Source organism: Hemiscyllium ocellatum, chromosome 15 (assembly GCF_020745735.1).
Source record: "Hemiscyllium ocellatum isolate sHemOce1 chromosome 15, sHemOce1.pat.X.cur, whole genome shotgun sequence".
Lineage (NCBI taxonomy): Eukaryota > Metazoa > Chordata > Chondrichthyes > Orectolobiformes > Hemiscylliidae > Hemiscyllium > Hemiscyllium ocellatum.
Genome location: NC_083415.1, coordinates 46,174,719 through 46,196,180, shown reverse-complemented (window position 1 = coordinate 46,196,180; position 21,462 = coordinate 46,174,719). Strand labels below are relative to the sequence as shown.

General features: G+C 40.5%; 1 protein-coding gene across 2 annotated transcripts in view; it reads right to left on the bottom strand.

Annotated features, from left to right (window-relative positions):
• LOC132822969 (disks large-associated protein 4-like) overlaps positions 1-21,462 on the bottom strand; it is a 222,005-nt gene that overhangs the window by 156,238 nt on the left and 44,305 nt on the right. The window contains exons 5-6 of one of the 2 annotated variants that reach the window (XM_060836438.1): positions 11,828-11,836; positions 1,694-1,869 (exon numbers count right to left, since the gene is read on the bottom strand). In XM_060836438.1, the coding sequence (XP_060692421.1) occupies positions 1,694-1,869; positions 11,828-11,836 (185 nt within the window). Of the gene's footprint in view, positions 1-1,693; positions 1,915-11,827; positions 11,837-21,462 lie in introns of both variants that reach the window. The other variant, XM_060836439.1, reaches the window with a different exon arrangement.

Sequence of the window (21,462 nt, the reverse complement as noted above, 5' to 3'; positions counted from 1 at the left end):
TGGTACCTGAAAAACATGCACTATGTGTCTCATTCTCTAGCCTCTGGCTTCATGGGAAGCCTCAATTTGTAGTGTTGATTTTTCTTGGAAACAAAGAAGCTTAGTTATCAAAGCCAATTTCTAATTATGTGAGAATATCACTGGCAGCTCAATGTAATGTGGGTGTGAAGCAAATTACAAAAAAAAATTCTCACAAAGGTGATGCATCTTTAAAGCTTCACTTTGTTTATTTAATTTTTGGGTTGCAACATTTAAACTGTCAATAAAAATGAGTTGATTTGTTTTGAAATATTGTTGGAGAGCCTTGGTGGTACAACCTTCATATATATTTATAATTCTCTGTTCTATCATAAACACAGTGAAGTATTAATTTCTTATAATGTTGTGATATTTTAGACAGAACTTTATTGTGTTTTTAAATTGTACAATCGTTTCATGGTTCAATTATAAATGGCATTGTTGTGAGGTTTAACTATATTGATTCATTTGGCAGGTTCAGAAAAATTCAATGAGCAAAAGTGGGACTACCCATGCTGCTTAAATTTGGGCACTACTGGCAATGGGAAATTGGTCAGCTGAGTTAGCTAGATAGCTAATACATAGTCCAGAATAACATCAGCAGCATGTGTTTGATTCTTGTCCCAGCTGAGATAGTCTACAAACCTGCCTCCTCATCCTGCATTTGGAAATGGAATCCAATGGGAAACCACCACTAGAAGTAGCTCAAGATGAAATAGATAATGAGGCAAGGGACTGCCTTTTGGCAAGCATACATGATGGATGACTGCTGATAACAGATGAAAAAATAATGATGCACTGTGAACATGCTTTCACATCCTGATATTACAAATAAGGTATTAGCAGCCTCAGAAAACTCATTTCAATGTCCTGTTCCTTGGTGCTTTGAGTTGGCGTGAAAGAGAATTGTTAAGTAAATAATTGAATCCATTACATTTTAATATAATAGATATTACAATGGACTGTGTTAATAATTAGAATGTTCGTGTGTGTGTGTGTGTGTGTGTGTGTGTGTGTGTGTGTGTGTGTGTGTGTGTGTGTAATTAACTTATATTTTTATTCCCAGTTATTATCAGAAATATTAGAATCTCTATGGCAGCAACTGACACTATCATGAGATGCCACAAATGCAAGTATTATTCTGGGCTACAGATCTGGGCTGCTTAATGTTTTTTTAAAAAAGAACCAATGTTACAGTTGTCACAATGGAAGTAGCACACAACACTTATTGTCCACTAAAACATTTTAAATGGCCAGCAAGGTGAGACATGTCCTACAAGGTGCTGCTTTAATTGTCCATTTCTGAGCTGGTTTCCAATGAGACCAGTTGATGGAAAGTACAGATCTTGATCTATTTGAACTGTCAAGCAATAAATTTATTTGTGAATTCCATGACAAATAAAAAATCATAGAATGAATAAAATCTTGCTTCCATTGAATGTGTTTTGCTAAAGCAAGATGACTTTCTCGTTGTTATTAACAGACAGTTTCCTGAGCCAAGCATTAGCAGCTCACAAATCCTGAATTACAAAGAATACTTAATAATTTAGTGATTTCCAAAAGGAATATGAAAGCCATGATACTATAGCATAACACTACCTAGCATAAAATAAAAACAATGCATTTTCTGTATCAAAACACCAGGATCCATAGAAGAAGTAACAGAGAAACTTACTTCCGCTGACTAATCTGCTCACTGAGTGATTGTTGTGTGGCTTTGAGATAACTTTGACGTCTTGCTGCAGTCTTCGGGGATGGTTTGGGGCTCATTTCAGAGTCCTCGCTGTCATCATCTCCCATTGCTTTAATATAGCTGCCACTACGCATTCGCCGGCAGGGAATTTCTCCCACCTTTCCACGTGAAAGAGTACTGCTCCAATCTTCATGAAGAGGAACCTGTTCAATATAGAGGACTCTTTATTAGATCAGAAGCTTTTCCACTTCATTTATTTCAATAATAATGAAAAAGTAACAGCACAGTGTTATTCTAAGGAAATTATTTCCACTTTGCAATAAAATACAGATGGTTTTAACTTGCTTTTATGACAGCAATCAAAATTTTTTTAATAGTGGACTTATCTTAATATACCTGAGAACATTCATCATGACAGCTAGTATTTGTACTCTGCTGTGACATGAATTCACAATATCATCACTTCAGCAGACTATCAATAGTCGTCATAGTGAGCTGCATCAATTCAAGCAACATAAAGGAAAAATAACACTGTTTTAATATAATTTCAAGGTTCTGATTAGATTTATCACCAGTTAGAACTTTGTGATAATCAATATGAGCCCAGTCACTTCCATACTTCCTAACATTTTATTTTGTTAGCTTTATTTTTGCCTATATGATATCAGTATCGAAAATGCTTGAAGCTTTATTAGTTGCTTGTATCCAGGATAAAAGACAGGATTTAACATTCAGATGTATAAGTAAGCCATCAAAATATTTTTCTTATATTTCCTCGGTATTCAGGACTTTAAGGAACCAATAATATTCATGAATGCCATTCCCAATAGACTTTGCTTTGCACAAAAAAGGCTGTAGCCTATTTACAGAACTCTCGATAACTCTGCTCAGCTTGCAGTTTAAGAACATTATTAAGATCAATTTTCAGGCCAAATTTTTGAATTTCTCTACTAAGAAATCTCATAAAAAGAGTTTGTAAAGGAAATCATGACCAACTATTGAACCTGCCGATTCTGTTGGCTAGAAAATTGCAATTTCTATGAACATGACTCACAGAAGGAACGAAATTTGGCCGATTATGATATGGCAGTTCTTTGAAAGAGCTATTTAATTTACTCCATACCGCTGCTGTTACTCTAGAACCATATACATTTTTCTCTTTTATCTTCGTACAGGTTTAAATCAAAAGGTCTGCTTCAAAAGCACTCATAACCGCACTCATCAAAACTTCTTCAAATGAAAGATTGCTAAGCAAATCACTTCCATCCATATCAGTTGATGTTGGTACCAATTCATTGTGACTTAATCTTGGTACGATCGGAATGCTACTCAGAACATTTCAGCTCTCCTGTACCATTGCATGTCATATTAATATATGATCATGTGCTCTAAGTACAGTCAGCTAGCACACACAGTCACATGAACAGAAGCAACAGTGTTGCCACTGCAGTGTGAAAACCTGTATCAATCGCATTTAACTTAATTTATCCTAATTTTCAGACCACTCGTTTACAAACTTCGTTCCACTCATTTCGGATCATCCATACTTTATTTCATGCTATTGACTTTGAATGTTAACAGTTAAGGTAATTTGTCACATCTACAAGTCATGCTTTTTTCCTCCCTAATCCACCATGCTCCATCAACAAGCTCTAGCAATTAGGACTCATGAAGCTCCATTTCACCTTCACACACTTAACAAGAGATGCACGTCACATACTCCAATGTCACAGCCTCCACATCTTTCAGCTATTCAGACATCACAGGCATACTCTCAATAACTTTGCAACAAACTCATTGGCATTCTTCACTTCCTCTTGCAGCACAAGGTTATACATAACAGGAGGGTGAATGAGCGCACTGGCAAGGGTAGGCACAGATGTATCTCCTTAAGCTCCTTGGAGTGAACAATGCGATGAATCATTTCACCAGCTGTGTGCAAGATCACTGCAATCAGCATCTTCAGCAACTGGTTCTTCAGTCCAGGTGCATGATTCTCACTTTGGGTTATGTAATTAATAAATATGCAAGAGATTCAAGGTTCAAGAAGAGCTCTGAGTGCTTATGTCCAAAAAATATTTGATAAGGTGTCACATGAAGGTTACTGCACAAGAAAGGAGTTAATGGTATTGGGGTTTAATGCACGAGCATGGATTGAGATTCAGTTACTACACAGAAGGCAGAGAGTTGATATTAATGAGTGTTTTTCAGGTTGGGGTTGAGAGTGTGGTGCTGGAAAATTACAGCAGGTCAGGCAGCATCCAAGGAGCAGAAGAATCGATATTTAGGGCACAAGAAATGAGGCCTATGGGCCGGGGGTGCTGACAGATAAATGAGCAGGGGGTGGAGCTGTGGGGGAAGGTAGCTGAGAATGCAATAGGCAGATGAAGGTGGGGGAGAAGATGATAGTTATGGAGAGGGGGTTGGTGCGGATAGATGTCCTTGGTGGAGTGGGAGGGGGAGTTGAACTCTTCAGCCATGGGGCAGTGGGGTTGGTTGGTGCAGGTGTCCCAGAGATGTTCTCTGGAACGACCCGCTTTGGGACCCTGCAACTCCAAGGGATTAATGTGGATTTCATCATTTCCCCTCCTCCCACCTTATCCAAGTCCTAAGCCTCCAATTTGCCACCGCCCTCTTGGCCCGTCCATTGTCTTTTCCATCTATCCGCACCACCCTCCTCTCTGACCTATGACCTTCTTCTCAACCTACATCTGCCTACTGCATCCCCAGTTACCTTCCCCCAGCAACCCCCTTCCTCCCCCACACTCCACAGCCCCCCAACCCCCATTTATTTCTCAGCTCCCCCCACAAGCCTCATTCCTGCTGAAGGGCTTATGCCCGAAATGTCGATTCGTCTGCTCCTCGGATGCTACCTGACCTGCTGTGATTTTCCAGCACCTTACTCTCAACTCTGTACACTTTAACTGCCTTTAAACATTACTTGTGGCTGAGGCAGAGTTTGAAATGTTCTCTCAAAACCTTAAATGGGTATAGTCTTTTGTTAAGAGCCGAGGTCCTTCTTGGTTGAGCTTCCCTATTCTACTACGTAAGAAAGCCTGTTGTGCTACAGCTCAAGGGCACTACAACTGTTGGTCTCTGTGAGGAAGTGCAAATGTTCTGCTCAAGATCCTTCAAAATCCATTGAACTACTTGGAAATATCCAGCACCACTTCCCTTTGACTCCAACAAACTTTTAGAGTTCTTCCAATAAAATTGAACCTTCGAAACAAAGGATAGTTAATAGCACTTCACCTGAAACTCTCATGCTAATGAGTTTAAATGACACCAGCCACAAGTCCCTTGTACAAATGAATACATGTTCAGCACAAAAAGACTGTAACAGGCAGACTGGGTCCCGAGTCAGTATTAGATTCTGAACAACATCACAATCTGAAAACGTATGGCAAGCATGACCCCAACCTTCCTGTGGGCGGTTCTGCTCGCATGCCCTCTGTCTGTCCTCAGCATGCTGCAATGCTCCAGTGAATCACAATGCAAACTGGAGGAACAACATCTCATCTTCAGACTGGGCACTTTACAACCTTCTGGACTTAATATTGAGTTCAACACCTTCAGATTGTGAACCCACTCCCATTCTTCCCTATCTTTTTGCTTTACTGGTTGTTTGAGAACTGGTTTAGCTCAGTTGGCTGGATTGTTGATTTCCGGAGCAATGTGATACCAACAGTGTGGGTTCAATTCCCATCAGTGGTTTGAGTTTACCATAAAGGACTCTCCTTCTCAACCTTTCTTCCCTTGCCTGAGGTCTGGTGGTCCTCAGGTTAAATCACCACCAGTTCAACTATGGTGACACAACAACTTGCTATATTCTCTGCCACCGTGCCCTGTTTCCCAATACCCCACTCCAGTGGGGCAGTCTTTCTTTTCAGGGTAAAAACGAGGACTGCTGATGCTGGAAACCTGAGTCTGGTTTAGAGTGGTGCTGGAAAAGCACAGCAGGTCAGGTAGGATCCAAGGAGCAGGAAAATCGACGTTTTGGGCAAAAGCCCTTCATTCCTGATGAAGGGCTTTTGCCCGAAACATCGATATTCCTGCTCCTTGGATGCTGCCTGACCTGCTATGCTTTTCCAGCACCACTCTAACGCAATCTTTCTTTTTAGTCTGGCAGTTAGACACACCATTGTTCTGCCATTCTCACAATCTGATCACTTGGTCTGCACTATTAACACCCTTTCTCCCCCAGCACTCCACCTCCACCTCCCCCCTCAGCATTACATAAATGCTGCCCCCTCCACCCTTCATGTCTAATGAAGAGTCGTCTAGATTTGAAACATTAGCTTGCTGTCTCACCATGGATCCTGCCTGACCTGCTGTAATTTCTGGCATTTTTTGATTTCCGAGCAGATGCCAGCATCAACACTAATTTGGTCCTATCACAATCTGCCCACTATTTGTGCTTTGGGGCACCCACCCAGTGCATGTCTGCAATTAAGCCGGACTGATCATGATGCGCCATGGAGGCACTTGGAAGTTGATCAGCTATTACTTACAGCAGCTTTCGCTTCCAATAGCATTGAAATCAGTGGTACTTAAGAGTTCAATTTTGTATCTTTTATTTTTTGAGAACTGCAAAGTGCAGAATTAGGCAGAGACTCCATTCCTGGAATAGTCTCACATTTTTCTGATTTTAATAGGAAAGAATTTGGAAGCACCACAACTTCATCACCAATTCTCAGATCTCTGTGCTGGCTGTACAGTCATTCATTATCAAGGCTGTTGCTTCGTTACTCTGAAGTTTGGATTTTGATCGTCATAATGAGATTATTGTATTAGTAAAGTCTTACAAAGATATATGCACTTGTGCAAACACCATGTTCAGATGAAACATTTTTGTAAGGCCGTGAATATGATCCTGCAGTTATTTACCTCTGCTTGAGCTGCCAGATTTGTGCATCACACTGGGCAGCAGTTAGCTGCTCTGTAGCTTTATAAATGCTTAGTAAAAGTGCAGGGAAGGAAATAGCTTTGCAGTCACACTCTTGATTAATTTTTCCATAGCTCTTCGTTAAACGGTTGATTCAGGTACTTCCTATAAATGGAATACTCCCATCCCAAATAAAAAGGGAAAGATGTTACACAATCAAATTACATGTAACCAGACAAAGGAAATGAGTAAATGTGAACTAGTAGCTAGGGAGCAGTAATTGCAACATGATCAGGTTCAGGGTCAAAGCTGCAAGGGTAACAGCTGGTACAATAACAAGATTAGAATATGACAGATGAGGAGTGAGCTAACCGGTAAGGCGGAAAGACAAATTGGCAAAAAGAAATCTGTTGATCAGCAATGGAACATTTTTAAAGAGGAGTTGGCAAAGTTTCCAAATAAATACATGCAACTTAAAATAAAACAATTTCAAGTTTCAGACTGCTCTAGGTAAACAGAAAACCCAGAAACAAAATTAAAACTGAAGAAGCAGGCATATTTGATCTATTTTATCAACATCTATCATGCTCATGCAGCTTTGATAAAAGGACAAAAAGAAGATTCAGAGAAAATCACCATAGCCAACAGATGGGCATTCAGACCGCTTGTCTATAATAATAATAAGCAAAATGAGATCCTATGGCCCCCATAACACCTGAACTGTAAGGTACAAATAGGAAGAGTGCTTGCATTCTGTTCAACTGCATTGTATGGACAAGCCAGTGTTGCATAGAAGCTGCAAGACTCTGGATAAACCATACAATGATATTGCTGAGCTGCTTCGCACATGGTGTGAATAGGGCAGCATAGGTTGGTCTGATAGAAAGTAAATAGGTTAAAGACGGAAGAACATTAGAATGTTGATAACAGTCTTTTTACAATATTATAATACGTTCTGAAACTCGTATATCTCTGATTACCATATATAATTGTATATGGAGTGAACAGACAATAAACTTAGTTCCACAGTAACCAAATAACTGTTTTTGACCCTGCCATCTCCTCAACCGGTCTGTCTTGAACCGAAACTCTGAGATATGGCTCTGAAGCCAATCCATAAATCAGCTGGCAGCTGCTATTTAAGGCATGATTTTGTCGAAACACAGATGTCTATAAATCTATGTGCAACATGTTACAATAGCAAATATTAAAACACCATAATAGGAGCACGAGTAGACAATATGGCTCTTGAGCTGGCTTTGCCATTTACTCCGATTACTATGGCTGATCATTGGTTTCAATTTCTTTTAAGTTTTCCGCACAGTCCTCACAGCCCTCAATTCCCTGAGACACCTTAAAAATGTCTGTTCCGATCTTGAATATATTCACCAATGGAGCATCCACAATTCTATGGGATAAAGAAGTAACAAAAATTCACAACCCTTTGAATGAAGAAATTTCTCATTCAGGTCCTTACTCTTACCCCTAAATGAGAAACTGCTCCCTGATCTTCTAAATGTTCCTTGCCAGGGAAACAACTTCTTGAACATTTCCTTCAGAATCTTGTATGTTTCATTGAGATCACTTCCCATTAAAACAAAATCCATATGGACTCAATTTACTTAGCCTCTTATCAAAGGATACCTTCTCATTCCGGAAACCAGTTTGGAGAATTCTTGCTGTTATGCTACCAATGTTATTTGGTTTCTATGGAACTCATTGCCTGTCACATCATATACAACTGCATATGGTAATCTGAGAGATACCAGCTTTGAAATGAAGACAAATCTACATTCTAAAGCAAGTACATATTTCCTAAAATACAGGGACCAGACACCGTACACAGTGGTCCAGTGGCATTCTTAATAAAGCCCCATGCAATTGCAGGGAAATTTCTCGTACTAAAATCTACTCCGTAAAAGGACAACAATTATTTGTCATCTTAATTGTATATTTTATCTGCGTGCTACATTTGTGTTCCCTGAGTATTTCCAAGCCTTGGTAGGAGTGGATATTGTTTGAGAAGATTAAGACGTATGCAATTAAGAGAAGTGACACAGAGTTCTAATCTCCTTCTGGAATATACCCTGTTGCTGATGAACAAAAAAATTACTCTTTTGCCTCACCTCTGTTAGCTCACTTCTCTTCTTATTGTATTTCAATCATGTTACTTTTCCACACTTGTTTGAACCTTGAACCTTCTTATATTTCAAGTACTATGACTTGTGCACGCAGAATTTACCTACCTGGCCTATGTTGTTACTCATCACTTATTACTCATGACTGTGCGTTGGCCTCCCCTTGAGGGCACATGAATATATTTGTTTGTAGAAGTGCCAGAGCGTAAGGTTTAAAAGGGAAAACATAGGAGTTAAAGACATTTTCTCAATATTGTTGATCATGGTTTTTCATTTTAGGACTGCATCTGTTTACTATGTACGTCAACAATTTAGATGAAAGTCTCGAGAGTGTGATGTCCACAATTTCAGATAATGACACTGGTCTGAAGACAAAAAGAATCTGCAAACGTATTGGGTTGGGATATCTGGTTGGCATGGATGGATTGGACCGAAGGCTCTGTTTCCATGCTATACATCTCTATGACTCTATGACTCCAATGTGGTAGAACGGGCAATAAAAATATTAAATGCAATTCAATGTTCATAAATGTAAAATGGTACATTTAGGTAGAACAAAATTAATTAATAATTGTACTTTAAATGATAGAAGGAAAGACGATTAGAGGTTTATATTCACCAAGGCTTAACAAACAACCTTAAGGAAATAAGGCTGTAAGATGGCATTAGAACACAAAGTCTCTCTGCATGAGACAGAGGAATAAAATTGGAGATGTAATTATACATTTTCACAGTCTTATTGGGTCACACTTGGAGTACAGTTTACAGCATGCACTCTACTGTATCAGAAAGAGATTGAGGGAATGGATACGGTAGAGCATTGATTCGTTCTGATTCAACAGTGACTTGAAGCAATAGGCCTGATGGCTGTTAGGGTGAAGTACTTTACAGGATGAATTCACAAAAATGCTTAATATTCTGAGGAGCTAAGATAGGATATAAAACACTGTGTCTGAACATTGTAAAAAAAAAATCATGGATATACAGTTAAAATGTATCTAAGGCAGCAAGTGGAAGAAACATTTTTAATACATCAGATTGTAAATCCACGAAATATGCCACAAGGGAATATCAATTAGCCCTGGAACAATACCTTAACCACCTTCAGAATAAGTTCATTTGAATGAAGAGGGAACAAAAAGCAGCAGGAGGAGGGCACATCTTTTTCTTTATTCTTTCGATAGTGTGTGTGGATCACTGCTAAAGGCTGGCATTTGTTGCCCATCCTTGGATGTCCTTGAACTGATTTGTTCCCTGGAGTCATCTTAGAAGACAGTCAAGAATCACAGGTAAAGGATATTAGTGAACTAGATGAAGTTTTACAATAATGTTCCATGGTCTCCATTAGTGTTAACATCTCCAGTGACATTACCAACATGTGACCATCTGCCCTCACTTAAGGGCAACAGAAAAAGCTGGAAATGCTCAAAGTTTTAGACAAAATTAAGCCAATCGATGCTTCAGGTCAAAGACTCTTCATACAGCACTCAGGATTAGGGTTACTCATGTTGAAAATAAATGTAAGCATGAAGTAGTTGGGTCAAAGAGTAAGTTCTATGTAATTCTATGAACGTTGGATATTTTCCAGACTAGGAGGGTAAGGGTGACTTGAACGGAGATATTGCACAAAACACTGAACATGTATTGGATGAATTACAAAAACTCCTGGCATTCCTTTCAGATTTCAGTCACAGTGAAAACTTGTGTGTGTATAGCACTTCAATGCTTATTTGGGATCAAGAATCTGAAAGATCATTTTTAGTTATTTAGTTGATTTCTAATGCACAGTTATGATTTTAACTGCTAATTTAATCAACAAAACTCGCTGAAAATGGTGACTGTTCGGAAATGTGCAGGTAAACTTTGGCCTTGATTTTGTTCTGGGATCAGGCATGGGTTAGAAGAAATCTCACCTTCGTGATCTCAACCTTTAAATAGCCACCTGCACTTTGGAGTTTTGATCCAGAGCTGTAGCTGGACTGCAAATCAGGCCTTGAACAGGCTGCCCGCTTCCTGAACTGATGGAAAAGCTGCCTGGGAACCTCAGTACTGTACATACATTTCAAAAATAAAGATTGAAACAGAAAATATTGATCCTGCTCTCACCTCTCAATCTCTATGTCTCATCAATGCCAAACTTTGCTCTTGCAACTATCCCTATTGCATCACATATGCCCACTCACCTCCCATGACCCAAGTACCTTTACCAGCTTATACCCATGTACAATTGTTATGTTCTCTCATATCCCATGTGCCAACATATGAATATCTGTTGAATTTATGTCCTTGTACCCATAGCTATGGTTCTTCATGGTCTTCTTGTATCACCCTAAGCACAATTCACATGGTACCACATTGCTAATTGCCCCAATTATCCCATAGCCCTTTAGAGCCCATATTCCAATTCAGTAACAAGTCATCTCCCACTCACCACCCTTTACCTTCCCTCCTCATACCAACTCAGCTATTATACAACATGGGCATTAATCCTGAGCCATCATGCAGAAAATAAAGTTAATACAGAAGAATCTTGATTATCCGGCATTTGATTATCCAAATATCAGATTATCAGCAAGATCGCAATGTTCTGATGCTCGACTAAACTATGTTATCCAGCATTCAATTATCTGGAATTCGATTAACCAAGCAAAATACTCCCTGTATGTGTCCTTCGTATAATCAAGGTTCTTCTGTAGTTTATTGGTTATGTCATCGTAAATAGGGATGTTTATCTCTTACTAATTTCATTGAAATTTTCATCACAGCAACAGGGAGATGTTATCTACTTGAATTCTTGTGAGGTAACTGGAACAATCCCATATGACGTACAAGTCAGCAAAATTAAACCACATGAGATGCAGTGGAATCTGGTGAGTTGGATTAAAATTAGCTGATTGATAGGAAACAAAAAATAATGACTGATGGATGTTCTTGCAAATCCAAGTGATATGCAGCAACGTCCCATGCGCTCAGCATTGGGTTCTTTGCTATTTGTCATATTTATTGATGATTTAGACTTAAAACGTGGGAGGTTTGAGTGGGGAATTTTCAGATGACACAAAAATTGGTCATCAGTTGATAGTGAAAAATGACAGCTGTCGACTTCAGGATGATATTGATGGTTTGGTTGAGTGTGTGGAAAAGTGGCAAATCGCAGTAGTTGAATTCATCCAGACAAGTGGAGATTTTATTTCATGAGACTCCTAATTTGCACTTTGTAGTTGGTATATCCATCTTGAGGAGAAAGGAAATGAATTATCAGCACAGAACTCCTAGCCACTGACCTAGTTGTGCAGCAGAACAACTGTATGGCTGATCCAGTTCAGTTTCTGGTCAATGGTAAACTGACATTTTCAGACTTCTTGACCCTTATTGACAAATTGACAGGCTTTGACAATTCCAAGAGGTTTATACACCATCCACTCACAATTCTGTTCAGCTAACTATCTTCAAAGGGCACCTGACCTCCCCTGAAATTATCCCTGATCTAATCACTCCCATCCTCCCTCATAAAGGATTCTTGAACCTCACTCTCAATTAGTCCTGGGACCATGACTGAGAGTGTACCTCAGTTCTCAAAACATTACCCTGGCTATCCAAAAGAAATACATTAAGAACAGACTTGCTCTCACTTGGATGATCCGCTATGCTCTGCATCCCATACCCCCTGAATGTCAAATTCCTGTTTCAGTGGAGGCAGCTGGTCACTTTAACGGCCCATGCATGTGTGAATCAAGGACAGCAAATTCCACCCCTGAAAAAATGAGATACGCTGGCTTCATGGGTGAGAAATACAATTCTGTACAAAGTTCAGCATTTTCACCATAGCATGGACTTCCATGATGAGTGAGTGAAAATTGGGATTCAAGGTTCATTAAACCAAAGAAATTAGTGACCACCAATAAAGTGCTTATCCTTTTATCGTAATGTAAATATTTTTCATAACTAATTCGATGCTGTTGGCTAATGACAATTGCAATGGTAGCATGTTTAGTTACAGCAGCTCTCGAGGGTTCGCTAATTAATTGAGGTGTGGGAGTTGCTTTTTATCAACCAAAAACTATGGAGGTGTTAATGTCTCTTGTTTACATTTAAATACAGCACTTCCTTCACATTGCTCACCGTCATTATTCACTATTACAAAGGAGATTAATGATTAATCAGTGACAATGTACTTTCACAATACTGTATCTGCCTAATCCCATGTTGTCAGGAAGCCCTAATATTAAATTTCATTAGCTATCCAGTGTTCCATAATGTGCCTTTGAAAATAAAGTCTGTCACACTGAGTTATAGTTGTTTAAAAAAAAATCCATATTGCTTGCATTGTTGAACTAGGGTTTGGGTGGAGGAGAGATATATGTATTACTTGCAACAAACTGCAATTAGGAAAATCTATTAAATATAGATAGACTGTAGATATTTTTAGGCAATCTGTTTAATTCTGTTTTGTCACACCACTGGAGAAGGAAGGACTTGAATTTTGGTCTTTTGGCCCAGAAGTGGGCGGCACGGTGGCACAGTGGTTAGCACTGCTGCCTCACAGCGCCTGAGACCCCGGTTCAATTCCCGACTCAGGCGACTGACTGTGTTGTGTTTGCACGTTCTCCCTGTGTCTGCGTGGGTTTCCTCCGGGTGCTCCGGTTTCCTCCCACAGTCCAAAGATGTGCGGGTCAAGTGAATTGGCCATGCTAAATTGCCCCTAGTGTTAGGTAAGGGGTAAATGTAGGGGTATGGGTGGGTTGCACTTCGGCGGATCGGTGTGGACTTGTTGGGCCGAAGGGCCTGTTTCCACACTGTAAGTCTAATCTAATCTAATGTAATCTAAAGTCAGGATGCTGCTGGTGCACTACAAGAGCGATAGTCTTCGGTGATAAATGTATTACTAAATGAACCCCAAAGCTAAATGTATGATAGCAATTATATGCATGAACAAACAACACTGAACTATTGCTAAGTGAAGTGAAATCCAAGGGTTTGGATTTGTACAAGGGAAGACTATCCATTCACAATCCCATTTCATATATCCTAGCATTAATTGTGCTTATTTTCTGCATGCATATCTAAATTTCAAATCTGGCATGTGATTCATGAATAATTCACAGGGAAACCATGTTTAGACTGAGGTGGCCTTGCATTATCTAGCCTAATTAGTGCAGTAGGAAGAAAGTGAGGTCTGCAGATGCTGGAGATCAGAGCTGAAAATGTGTTGCTGGAAAAGCGCAGCAGGTCAGGCAGCATCCAAGGAACAGGAAATTCGATGTTTCGGGCATAAGCCCTTCTTCAGGAATGAGGAAAGTGTGTCCAGCAGGCTAAGATAAAAGGTAGGGAGGAGGGACTTGGGGGAGGGGCAATGGAGATGCGATAGGTGGAAGGAGGTCAAGGTGAGGGTGATAGCTTCTTCCACCTATCACATCTCCATCACCCCTCCTCCAAGTCCCTCCTCCTTACCTTTTATCTTAGCCCTAATTAATGCAGTAGCCTAGTTTGTTTCAGCAAGCTAAACTTGAGAAGAGGGCCTGAGAATCAGAGGTTGATTTTCATTGCCATTTTCTCTACCAGTCAGCAAATTGGAAATAGTGGACCTGTCATAAGTTTTCATCATTTTTTGAGGTGGAAAAAATACTTAATATCTATCTTGGGTGTCCAGTTTTCTGGTTTTGCTGGGACACACCCAGTATTACTTGTATTAAATGCATCAGCGTTGCAAGAATTACCAAAACAAAAGTCCAGCATCCCAGTTTTCATCCTTTCCTTTTTTGCCAAATATAAATTGGGCCAAGGGTGAGAAATCTCTGTGAAATTTCATCCTTCCTTCTGTACACACCCATCATATCACATTACTTTGCATGCAGCAGACCAGTATCCCTATCCATTTTGCTCCTTAACAACTCCTATTGGATGGTGACGATCTCTTTAGTTGCATCTGTTCTAGGTCTCCTGGTCAGTATGTCAATACACCTTTAAGCCAGATCCTGATAACATCATTACGGCATCATGGCAAGTGACCTGAGGGTATAAGGTTTTTATACCCCATCTTACCACAGATCACTTAAGACATGACAATCTACTAGAAGCATGCTCCTCTGCTGAAAACTGATATCTTAATATTAGTCTAGTTATCTGTGTGCCTGAGGTACATAATTGTCAATTATAATAAATATCTGTTGGTTTTTTTAATGCCATAATAACAATGCTCCGTTTTGTATGTTATTGAAGATAATATAAGCATTGTTACATCAGGTAAAACACCCTGTTGGAGACAAACTCATGTCATGTGAGGAGTGACTGCTGTCCATTGAAAAAACAATCTATATCTTTAAATCAGATGTTTGAAAAACTAATTGAAGACCAACTTGATAACAGCTTTGAATTCATGCAAAGCAAGAGTTCTCCACCCCTAAGCAGCAACAATCTCTAGACAACTGTGCAGATCTTCAGATAGTGCATTAACCACTAAGAAAACAGCTTTTGTTTTTAAATAGATTAGAAATTCTTTCAAGATCAAAAAAATTGAAAGATTGTCCTTAGTTAAAAGAAAGGAGAAAAATGGATTTGGTGCATCTTTGAGCGGCAGCACAAAGGCCATGTAATACAGTACTATTACAAACCTCTCAAAAATATCAACGAGACAGCATAGACCCCACCTTTTATCTTATATAAAAGAAAGTGTAGGGTGCTGTGTTTCAGGTGTGATTCAGTTGGTCAAATTACTTGGCTTTTAGCAAAACACACTTTAATCTTATGCCACCTTTAAAATTCAAACAAAAGAAAAGGTTTGGCACAGCTTTAACTCAATCAAAATACTTAACAAAGTAATATATATTTTTAAGTACTGCTTGTCAACAATTGCAATATAGCAGAATCCCATAATCACACCCTTGGCAAAGGCAAATTTAACAAATCAGATTTCCCACACATGTTATCTCCTCCAGTCCCAGAGGAGGATCACTGACAGACTGAATGACTCTTTCAGTATAGATAGAACTCAAGCTTTTTGGTGCAACAGAAAAAGAATTGTATCTAGCAGTTTCAACTCCAAAACCCTCCACTTCAACACCTGAAAGCAAAATTAAAACCCTGGGTCTGTGTGAGCCTGAGTCCACCCACTCATGCATCTTTTGACTACTTTAAAAAATTCCCAAAGCTTTTTACTCTGCCTTCCATGGAACAGATCCCCACCACTGGATTAACGATGCTTCTGCTCAAGAGACATAGTACGAAACAACTCCCTCTTAAAGGCACATACTGTCACAACATGAAAGTTGGAAGAATGCTTTATTCCTGTTGTTAGTCAATATAGGAATAGTGGTTTCGCAGAACAGTAGCTGCAGAATATGTGCTCTTTAAAAAATGTCTTAATTTTACAATAACGCTAAGTCAGGGATAAAGTGTATGATGATGTAGACCAACATTTTAAGGAAGGATCATGGATTGCAGAACCCCATTACGTTTTTGGCATCTAGTAACACACTTACTGAATTACAATAGTTTAAACAACACAGTTCTAATTTTACAGATAAATCAATAAATAATCATGAGAAAAGAGCTCTAAAAATCTAGCTTTCCATTGGCAAGGTGGGGCTTCACAGAATTCACGCACCCAGTATTTTGGACCATCAGAAACATTCAGGAAGTATCTGAAAGTTTCTTGAAGCTCAGCTCAACATAAAGATTAACTTCAGGACTAACAGACCTCAACTCTTGTCACACAGACAGCAATGTCAAGAGTCGAATAATCGTGGATGCAATGGAAGATGCCATGGAAAAGGGCACAGTTGTGACTTTTCTGAAGAGGAATTGTCAGATAAGATTCTTTGAATTAGTCTTTGCTTCTTGACCTAGCGAGCCTTTAGGAACTATATTTTGGGCCAGAAAAAGGGACACATCATTTCAGCATGACTTGGGGATGGATTCACGTATGGATAATATGGTAGATGCAGCGAAGACTATTGCTACATTTAACAAAGTATACCAAACCAACAAATATTGCAACAGATGCAGCTTGCTGCACCTACCCAAAAGCTGTTCAGCTTTATTTGATATCTGTAAAACATGTGATATAAGAGAATATTGGACACACATTCAGGAAATTTGGCTCCAGAGACCGAACCAGACCCCATAACATAACACAGATCACCAACAAATTAAACAACATCACAACACTAGCAGCAAAGAAAGTGTTAAGATGAAGCACAAACAGAAACACATTAATGAGATTCAGCATCAACAACAAATTTCAGTCTATTACCAAGGTTTTCATATTATTAATCTCACACATTATGCCAATTATGTAAAGTGATCAAAAACTTTCACTACCAATAATATGTGAGCTGAGATGGCTGGACAACACATAATATAAGCTAAAGTCAACAGGGAGCTAGTGACAAGATATCACCACTATGGTTATGGAAGACATATAACTCAGCAAGAATTGCTTCATGACATACCCAACTAGAGACCATTTTACACTATATAATGGATCAATTTTGTGCAGTGGCAGTATCACACTGTAGTACTAAAAGTTCATCTTGGTTTCCTGAAATATTCTGCCTCGTCAGTATCAGTTATCCAGCTGCAGCAAAACTACAAGGATGCATAAATCTCAGTACAGTCAAAATTCATGGGATTTAAAACACAGCCATTGTGGAGAAACAGACCACACTTGTTGTAATTGTATCAATTAATGATCTCAAACACCTGTACCTGGACAGATTGGACACGATCTGCAATGTTAAGAATGATGCATGGGGAGGATTGTCAGAGGATAAATAAGGATATAGATCAATTGGAGGCATGGGCAGGAAAATGGCAGATGGAGTTTAATGCAGACAAATGTGAGATGATTTATTTTGGAAGATCAAGTACAGGTGGGAATTATACAGTGAATGGCAGAGCCCTTAAGATTATTGATATGCAGAGGGATCTGGGTGTGAAGTCCACAGATCACTGAAGGTGGCAGTGCAGGTGGATAAGGTAGTAAAAAAGGCTCATGGCATGCTTACCTTCATTGAAAGATGCACTGAGTGTAAGGATAGGCAAGTTATGTTGCACTTTATAGAACTTTAGTTAGGCCACACTTGGAATATTGCCTACAGTTCTGGCCACCATACTCCCAGAAGAATGTGGATATTTTGGAGAGGTCCCAGAAAAGCTTTACCAGGTTGTTGACTGGGATGGGGGATTTTAGCTATGAAGAACATTTGGATAGATTGGGTTTGTTTTCATTGGAAGCAGGCAGTTGAGGGGCAACCTGGAAGAAGTTCATGGATTGTGAATGGCATGGATAGAGTGGAAAGTATGAGGCTTTTCACTCGGGTGGAGGGGTCAATTACCATGGGACACAGGTTCAAGGTATGAGGGGGAAGTTTAAAAGAGATGTGTGAGGCAAGTTTTTCATGCAAAGGGTGGTGAGTGCCTGGAATGCATTGCCAGAGGAAATAGCGGAAGCAGACACAATAGGAGCATTCCAGAAATACCTGGATGAATATATGAATAGGAATGAAATAGAGGGATACAGATCCTGTCAGTCAAGACAGTTTAAGCATGGAAGGGCAAAATGGGGTGGCAAATGTTTGGAGAGCCAAAGGTAAAAACAAGGACTGCAGATGCTGGAAACCAGATTCTAGATTAGAGTGGTGCTGAAAAAGCCCATATCCTGAAACAGACTCGCTACCACAGCCACATTTGCTTCCTCAGTACCTGCCTCCGTAAGTAATTCATTCCACATGGACTCCGGACCACCTTTAAAGCAGCAGAGTTTGGAACAGAACAGGACAAACAGTATAGACTACAGATTCAAAAACACCAGCAATGGTTCTCCTTCAAGATCCTCCGCTCCACGCTCGCAGCAATGTGCTGGCACCTAACCTCTCTACAGTCAGCTCTGCCTCAACTGAGGGCCACACTCTCTAAGAACTGCAAAGGACCCCTCCTTTACTATATTCTCAGGAGAGTTCATACTCTCAACAAACAGTATTTCAACACCATCTCAAATATCAAAAACAGTAAGTGCAAAAACTTTTATCTACCCACCTCCATAACCAGCACTCCTCAATCACCTGCATTCTGCTGACATGCCCCCCCCCACAGAACCCACTGTCACCATCTCCGCCCCCAGAACCCTGAGGGGAACACCACCCCTGCTCATGACTCCACCCCATTCCCCCCACCACCGCGTCGACTCGTTACAGGCTCTGCCCCCATTCCAAGCTCCACATCTACACCAGATCCCAGCTCCCAGCCCTGCTGAGTTTTCACCATCCCTCCAGACCTCCCCCTCACTGAGGACGAATGATCAGTCCTCAGCAAAGGACTCACCTTCATCCCCCTTCGCCCACGCATCAAGGAATTTAATACACACCGTGACATCGAACACTCCTTCCGCCACCTCCGCCTCCGAGCTTCCTTTTACAATCAGGACTCCTGCCCACCCTCCGAGGACCCCTTTGCCCGCCTCCAACACACTCCATCACCCTGGACACCCCATGCTGGCCTATTACCCACCCTCGACTTTGTCATTTTCAACTGCTGCCAGGACATTAACCGTCTCAACCTGTCTACCCCCCTCCCCCACTCCAACCTCTCACCCTCACAACCGTGCAGCCCTCCACTCCCTCTGCTCCAATCCCGACCTCACCATCAAGCCAGCAGATAAAGGGGGCGTAGTGGTAGTCTGGCGCACTGACCTCTACACCGCTGAAGCCAGACGTCAACTCGAAGACACCTCTTCCTACCGTCCCCTCGACCATGACCCCACCCCCCCATCACCAATCCATCATCTCCCAGACCATACAGAACCTCATCACCTCAGGAGATCTCCCACTCATTGCTTCCAACCTCATAGTCTGGGAACCCTGCACTGCCCGATTCTACCTCCTTGTACTCGATGCTACTTTCTCCCCACCCGCACCGTCCTCTCATTTATCTCTCCACCCTGCAGGCACTCTGCCTCTATTCCTGATGAAGGGCCTTTGCCCGAAACGTCGATTTTCCTGCTGCCTGAATTGCTGTGCTTTTCCAGCACCACGCTAATCTAGAATCTTGGAGAGCTGAAGGGCCTCGTCTTGTGTTGTATTGTTCTTTGCACATCTTAGGATTCTGTTACTCCATTCATTTATCTTTCAAGACTGTGCAGTACACTTATTCAGGAGGAGCTTTGAGCAAAACTAAATGAGTAGAATTTGTAAATTCAACCCACCACCCCCACAAAATTATTGTAGCTCTCACTAAATATATTTTGAACAATGGTGGTACCATAAGCGCATACCTCAAGCCACAGCACCACAAGCTTTCACTTCAGATATACACAACAAAGTACCAATGTTGGAGGAATTAAATCCTAAATTTCCCAAAACCAGACGGGTTCCAAGATTAGCTGCTGAGCATCGTTACTGGCCTGTCCATTTAGCAAGAGAATTCCAAAAGCTTACAAAATGTAGGATACTGTTTGGATGGTACAATGTTTGTCAGTTGCCACTTGGGTTTTCAGCTAGCTAAGACATACTTCAGCAGCTCATGGAGAGAATTATTGAGAATGTATCTGGATATATTGGCACAGCAGACGATATTGTCGTCCTGGGCAGGTTTCTGAAAGTGTGCAGATCAGATTTTCCTGAGCCCAGAGGAAGATTCAGCCCAAATAATGAGACAGCGATTTCAGACCCAATAAGTGGAAGTAGCTCACTTCTTGGCATCTTCCCACCCTTGTCTTTATGTGATATAAATACAGCACTGTGAACATCTGAAGACTGCAAACTTCACCGTTCAGGACATGAAAGTAAGTTAATTATTGTCATGAAATACTGTCATGAAATATTGTCAGCTTTACATAACTATTAGATACTGACAAATGTTGTTGAGGGATTAACAGCAACTTTCATTACTTAAGACTCCTTACTATATTTGCAGACATCTAACAATAGTAAACATTATAGTAGCAACATTGAGAAAGGTGATTAGGATAGAAAGGCAAACATAGGGAAACAAAGACATTGGTGAAAAACATAGCTGAGAGGATTCAGGGAAATAGGGTCGTGGCAAAGTTCCAGAAAGCAGGAGCACATACAAAGCAAACGTTTGCTCAATGGTGGATTATAAGAAATAAGGGATGATGAGAAACCCAGAGTTACAGGACTGGAAAATGCATGCAGCATTTGGTGTAAGGACACCACTAAATTCTTATTTTACAATGGTTCAACCATCACGTTATTGGTCAGAGTATTGGTTACAGGAGTTGGGAGGTCATGTTGTGGCTGTACAGGACATTGGTAAGGCCACTGGTGGAATATTGCGTGCAATTCTGGTCTCCTTCCTATCGGAAAGATGTTTTGAAACCTGAAAGGGTTCAGAAAAGATTTATAAGGATATTGCCAGCATTGGAGGATTTCAGCAGTAGGGAGAGGTTGAATAGGGTAGGGCTATTTTCCCTGGAGCGTCGGAGGCTGAGAGGTGACCTTATAGAGGTTTATAAAATCATGAGGGGCATGGATAGGATAAATAAACAAAGTCTTTTCCTTTGGGTCGGGGAGTCCAGAATGAGAGGGCATAGGTTTATGGTGCGAGTGGAAAGATATAAAAGAGACCTAAGGAGCAGCTTTTTCACTCAGAGGGTGGTATTTGTATGGAATGTGCTGCCAGAGGAAGTGATGGATGCTAGTACAATTACAACATTTAAAAGGCATCTGGATGTGTATATGAACAGGAAGGGTTTGGAGAGATATGGGCCA